The sequence below is a fragment of the Antedon mediterranea genome, chromosome 6 (assembly GCF_964355755.1).
Source record: "Antedon mediterranea chromosome 6, ecAntMedi1.1, whole genome shotgun sequence".
Classification (NCBI taxonomy): Eukaryota; Metazoa; Echinodermata; class Crinoidea; order Comatulida; family Antedonidae; genus Antedon; species Antedon mediterranea.
In genome coordinates this window covers 24142376-24149317 of record NC_092675.1, presented here as the reverse complement: position 1 = coordinate 24149317, position 6942 = coordinate 24142376, and the positions used below count along the sequence as shown (strand labels likewise).

General features: G+C 36.3%; 1 protein-coding gene across 3 annotated transcripts in view; it reads left to right on the top strand.

The window, feature by feature from the left end:
* The first annotated feature begins 605 nt into the window (after positions 1 to 605).
* LOC140051444 (centrosome and spindle pole-associated protein 1-like) overlaps positions 606 to 6942 on the top strand; it is a 29913-nt gene continuing 23576 nt past the window's right edge. For all 3 annotated transcript variants that reach the window (XM_072096662.1, XM_072096664.1, XM_072096661.1), the window contains exons 1-8: positions 606 to 974; positions 1951 to 2061; positions 3833 to 3932; positions 4255 to 4349; positions 4712 to 4912; positions 5187 to 5512; positions 5846 to 5933; positions 6890 to 6939. In XM_072096662.1, the coding sequence (XP_071952763.1) occupies positions 1966 to 2061; positions 3833 to 3932; positions 4255 to 4349; positions 4712 to 4912; positions 5187 to 5512; positions 5846 to 5933; positions 6890 to 6939 (956 nt within the window). In that variant the 5' untranslated portion in view covers positions 606 to 974; positions 1951 to 1965. The remainder of the gene's footprint in view (positions 975 to 1950; positions 2062 to 3832; positions 3933 to 4254; positions 4350 to 4711; positions 4913 to 5186; positions 5513 to 5845; positions 5934 to 6889; positions 6940 to 6942) is intronic.

Here is a 6942-nt window from a genome sequence, read left to right as displayed (position 1 = left end):
AGCTAGGCTAGAGTAGTATAGCCGGCCGCCCGCCCCGCGCCCGCCTGGTGGAACACCACCGCTTCGTTTTCCTTCGTCTGTTCTTCGACGGTATGCTAACTTATAACAATATTTGCACTACTAAAATAAGGAAATGCGATATTTATCTTTAAATTTGAATCATTCTTAGAAATTACTATAAAAATATGGGTGTACATGATTTCACAATCTGTCGAAAAACCTTGCGCAATTTGCAGATTACTTGCGCAATTTAATACGTTGCTTGCGCAATTTGAAACACATGTTTCAATTCAAATTGCGCAAGGATTTTTTTTGCGCAATTTCAAATTGCGCAAATCGTTCAAATCGCGCATAACAATGATAATCAAGCTTACCCGATGGTTGGTGGCGCTATAACATTCCTCCCTGTTTATTATTATTTTTAAAATGCACGATCGATTTACAGTACAATTTTAATAAACTGCAGCTAATTTAAAGGAGTTTCTGTCGTTGGTATAGTTACGTAATGGCAAATGAATAGTGTGTAAGTTAAAGTAATTGACTATATATTCATTAGGGAAAATGAATGAGATTAGTTTAGGCTAGTATAGGCTCACAGCCCACGAATTTCACGTCGGCAATCGGCAATTGCCGACCTTATTGCCGACCTTAAATTGTCAGAGGACGGCAAGAGATTGCCGACCTAGAAACTAGGCTAGATCCCTCCTTTCAAGCCTCCTAGCAACAACATGGTACTTTAAGGGATCGTATCATTGAAATTTTAACAGGCATATTCACCACCATGTTGTGTTTAGTTAACAAACCATGGAATTAAGATGATCCCTGAATTCACTCAACCATTACATCATTTTGTGTGTGAGCTGCATGCTTTCGATCTGATCCTATCAACCAAGCTGGCTGGGCACAGCGCTGTGCGCGACAGACCTGTGTGTAGGGGAATACCCTGTTATGCCAAGCAAGCAACTATGCTATGTGTAGGGCTAGCTCCAGAACCATGATGTTCAGCAATTAATTATCAAATAGAATTTATCTTGTAGATTTTAGTGTTAGGTTTTTATATTTTAGTTAATTTTGCTAGTTCCTTTTGCATAACATATAGCTAGCTAATTAAGGAGGCTAGGCCTAGCTAGGCCTTTAGTTAGCAAGAGGTTAGGCCTTGGTGAATTTTCTATTTTTAGAACTGCCGAGACTGCCGACCTTGCCGAATTTAAGGTCGGCAATTTTTTGCCGACCTTCTTTTTTCTGAATTTCGTGGGCTGGGCTCATACGATTATTTCATCTGCTCAGTAGTAAAGCTAGGCCTAGGCGGGAGCTAGGCCCAGCTAGCCTACACACACTCCTGCTGTTTACCGTGTTGCTAGGCGGTCTCCCTGAATGAAAGCCTGACCGTCGTTTTATTTTACTTGGGCCTAGTAGGCTAGGCATATGCGTATACTTGTTTTATTATAGATTTGTACTCTTATTATATAATTTATCGCATTGTGATCAATAATTCTAGGCTAGTAATTTATGAATTAAAAACAATTACTATTTTTTTGCATTAAAAAGACTAGGCCTAGGCCTATTGTAAAAGTAAAAGTGTTACCTTCTTTCTTTAGCCTACTCTAGCTAGGCCTACTAGGCTAGATTAGAAGGCCTGCTAAGATAGGCCTAGATTAGCTAGGATGAATAAGGATCTAAGATTCTTTAGAGCCAATTTTTCATTGTTTTTTTACTCACCATCATCACCAATTGTGGGCCTAGCCTATGTATGTCGGATTCTGTAACGATGGACAATTGAACCCTAACCACAGCATATATTTTTAACTACACGTATTGTAAAAAGTGTACATTTGAATCCCAAACCCAATGATATATTTTCAACCATGTTGCGATGTATGTATTGTCATTTATATTTCATCTGTCCATACCTTTAATCTGTATAATTCACATTGGTTTTGTATTTAATAGACTAAATAAAGAAAGATGACAGAGGATGAGCTAGAGCTATTCATTGCTGAGCAGAAGGCAAGGATTGCAAAGGAACGACAGCAACTAGAACTTAATAAGAGTCTTGATAAGGTATACACAACAATACTAACTAGAAAGCCACTCCGAGAGTGCATACCTCCGCCTACTGTAAAATTCTCCTACATAAGATTTCTCCGATAAAACAAAAATATATATAACTAGAGGGTACTCCGAGAGTACAAACCTCCGCCTAATGTAAAATTCCCCTACATAAAATGCCACCTGAATATTTTTTTTTTTACATTTTTTTTTATTAGTTCTAAGTGTAAATATGTTAACTGCACACTACAAAGTTGTGGATGACAGTGTGGTGTAATGGTTATGTATCCAGCCTCTTACAGTTGAGATCGCAGGTTCAAGTCCCACTGAGGGTTTTTTTTTTTTTTTTTTTAATTTTTTTTTTTTTTTGGTGGACCTTGATCTTTGACCCTGACCCTTCAAAATGTAACCACCATTGATCATTGTGGCTAAGTTTGGTGAGAATCGGATCAAAACTGTGGTCTCTAGGCAGTAAAATAGTTTTTTGTTAGTTGTGACCTTGACCTATGACCTTTCCCCCTCAAATTCGAACTCGTCCGAGCTTTTTGGGCATAGATCATTGTGTCCAAATTTGGTTAGAATCGGATAAAAACTGTGGCCTCCAGGCTGTTCACAGACACACACACAAACACACACACAAACACACAAACACACACACAAACACACACACAAACATACAGGGGTGAAAACATAACCTCCTTGGCGGAGGTAATTATATATTTGTGTGTCTCTTAATGCTGTTTGTGATTTAGGCTAATTTCACTACAAGCATGTGTATGCGAGTTTGGTGTAATGGTTATGTAACAAGCCGTTCAATTAACAATAGCTTCAGTTGAATAACAACTTACAGCAACGCGAAAATCAAACGAGTGAATTTGAAAAGAAATACGTTTTTTAAACTACTCGCATCAACAAACGTGCACATTAAATCAAATTATGTTTTAAAATTACAAATCACAAATTATAACTCTTGCCTCTTGTACAAAAATGAAGTTTTTTGGACAAGTAGTTCTTGAGAACATTCAATTTCAGTTTACTTGTTACTTTAAGACTGCTCGCCGGCTTTTGAAAAATTCTGTCCTATCTTTTAACACTAGCAGGTTTGAAAAGTATACTAAAAAGTGGTCCAGAATTGGGACCATGGTCCCAAGTGATCCCAAAATTTAATGGAATGGTCCTTGACTATCTGTATATTCATTTTGGTAAAGATCTTGTAATTACTTTTTGAGTAATCCTGCTAACAAACAAACACACGCTACCGATTACATATACTGTACCTCCTTGGCGAAGGTAAATTATAGTATATATTGATGTGTTAAATGAAAATGGAGTCGGCTTCTTGTAAATAAAACAAATTTAAATAAAAGTGTATTTACATTACTATAACACTTTCTCCTTGAAAGTTAATTGACCAGTTCAGTAACATTTTAGTTCAGACTTTCTATAATAATCGTTTCCTATTTCAAGTGATCTCCCTTCTTTTGCTAATATGCAAATTCTCCCGATTGTTTTACTAAATGATAAAGCCTAGATCATCATTTACCATTTATTCTCCTATGGCGCCTTATGTTTTAACTAAAAAGTGAGACCTACTCTATGCACATCAGCATTGCATGGCGTATACAGTAGTACCCATTGTTTATAATTTGGTTGTTCAACTATGCTTTGAAAAGTCTCGCGACATTTAATTTTTGTTGTGACCTCTGGTGTAGTCTGAAAAATAAATTTTAATTTAGATCAGACGTAACAACTTTTGGGATGGTTTGTTGTTTTTTATTTGTAGTCACATGACATGAGAAGAGATATATTGGGTGTATCTGGATCAAATGAAATCATTCAAACTGCTCGGTCAAACAAAGATGCAGCTCAATCAAATAAGCAAGGTAACTAGTAGATCTCAAACTTCCATTCTTCTCTCTTTAACTAGCAGCCTGTATTCACAACCTTCCACATCCTCAGTTATTACTGTGACACAGGCCTTTTTGTTTGAGGTGAGCCCTTGAGGAGTATGATTTACAACACACTTAAATTTGGTAAACTCTAGACACTAAAATACAAACAGCACACCTACAGCACTCCTGGATGTATTGAGGAGTGCAATTTGTAGCACACCTACAATTTTAAAAAGACAAGTCCTACAGTGTGTAGTATCACCAATTCTAAACTTTATTGAAGAAAACAAAAATAGACAATTATTATTATTAGATGATGGAAGAGCTTTACCCAGAGGAAGTTATACAAACCTTAGAGAAAAGTTAAACGCTGAACGCCGTGAAGAATATAAGAGGTTCTTGGAGGAGGTAAGGATAATTGCAGATAGCACATAATATATTAATATTAATACACATGATATGTATATTAATACACTTGTATGTCTCTTAATACACTTCTACTAATGTCAGGTGATATACAATTAAATCCAGGTCCAGTCAGAAATGTTTGGTGAAATTTGTTTCATAATCTACTAAATTTACTAGCATCATTGTGCCAAAGTTGTATCTCACAGCAACTGTTCCAATTTCAGAGACTTATTTTATGGCAAGAATTTCCTTGGTGTGTTTTTTAAAATAAACATCGTTATGCACCGGCCTGTTCTGATTCTATTACAGTATACTGATTAGAAGAAATTTAACTGCATGTTCACCACGTTTATTTTAATTAGAAAAAAATGCGTTCTGGTCCTGAAAATGGAAGAAATCAAAAGCAAAGTCCAAATGAGAATGCTACAAACAGCTTGGGTATTGGTGAAAGGAACTCGGCCAAATTGAATGCTAGACGTCAACGCAATCAAGAGTACAATGAATATTTAAAACAGAAAGGGCAAAAGAATAATGGACAGTCTGTATCAGATGAACAGAAAATTGTAAGTAAGATGGTGCTCACTGGTTAATTTGCTAATCTGGAGATTATTATCATTTTCAGTAACAACTAATGCCAATGCCAACAGGGGTAAAACCTCTATTTGATTGAATATTTTATTTTATCAATTACACCCCAAATCATGAGGCACTACTGAATCAGATCAGGTAAGTAGTTGTAATTTTGATAAATTTCCCAACCCAAGTCCAATCTTAAACTAAAAAATAAAATTCTTTCATGACACGATGAATATAATTCCTTTTTCTTCTGCTTAATAGCGTAATATGAATGGCGTTGATAGACAGTCACCAAAAGTCCAGAAAGATCACAGTCCCAGAGATATTAATGGGTATTCAGAAAATACATCAGGATCTCCTCGGCCTAGGCATGCAGAGCACTATTACGATACTTCCCGTCCTAAACGATCACATCATTATGATAATAAAGAATCCAGAACTCCTCTTCCTCGTTATGATGACCATTCACCACCACGGAGGTATTACGATGACGTTCCACCGCCACCACGACGAGGATGGGGAACACCAGTTCATTTAGATTATGATGATATCTTAAGAAGGAAAAGGCAAGAAGAGGCTCGATACAGGTAAGATCTTTGAGTAACAAACGATCTGCTCTGTTTTGCTACAGTGTATCCTGATCCTTATAAAAACCTGTAGGTTAACTCATAAGCACAAAGTGTGCAGAAGAAGCACATGAAATTTCCATCCTCCAATACAAAAAAAGGCATTCATGGTTTCTATTTTGGCATAGATGTAATCGTTTGTCATACATTATTTGTTCACTAATTACTCTTGTTTGAAGGTTTGCATGGCGAAATCAAATGTTGATATAAAGTTTCCGGTACACCACGTATATTTGTTTAGTATTAATATCATGTTAGTAAATAATATCATTCCTTTGTTCCTTCTATATTTAGGCGATACGATGATGATATGGATTACTATAGAGAAAGGGGTATTCAGCCTTCTATAAGTGACCCCTACTTAAATCGACCTGGACCTAGTGTAAGTATATATCTAAGGAATATTATGATATAGCAATTACATGATAATTCAAAGAAAACTACTGCTGTATCATCAACTACAACCTATTCTGAATAAACAATGTGCAATGCCAATCAAAATTCATTAATAGGTTATCCTTGGATCCCTTTGGTTTGGTGCATTTTCTAATATTTCCAGTGCTTGAACTCGGTTCTTTTTCTTTACTGTACTTAGACCTTTCTTCTGCTTTCTAGACTTAACCTTTTAGAAAGGTTTTGACTACAATAATTTGAATGCATTAGGCCATTTACAAACCTGATTTGTTACACAACCCTGCATTTATTAGTCGCGTGGACGCGACTCTATAGTTCACTATGTCGGTCGGTCGGTCTGTCGGTCCGGTATCACTATGCGTTTTATCGCTTTCTGACCTTATCTTGATATCAGTTTAATCTAGCTAAGTCAATTTTTCACAGTATATTCCTTATGGCCAGGAATCGATGTGGTTATGTTTTCACGGTGCGCAATAAAAAATTACGCGGTCTACGCACGATTTAACGAAATCACGTTTGTAATCATATCTTCACAACCATGAATCACAATTAAATAAAATTTGGTACTCATAAATTTCAGGGCATAAATCATCATATGGCAATACAATTACATGCGTAGCGCATGTAACGCATGCGTACGCGCGCTTAAAATTTTCAAAATTTATTTTCGATGCGCACTCTATTTGCCCGATTTCTGTTTTCTTGACTTACTTTTCAACTCGAAATTACGTTATACGAGCACGTCAAAAGTGACAGGCTACGCACGTGTAAATTAAAAAAATATAAATGTTTTTAAACATTCCAACATTTTTAAACATGTTCAGTAATTTCGGTCAGTTGGTAGGTTGGTCGGTCGGTAAACACTAATGAGCACGCGACTGCAGCCATCTATATGGCCTTGTTTAATAATGATTTGCATTTCAGAGGCGGAGATATTATGATCGATATGAAGATGAAAGGGATAATGATGATAGGTA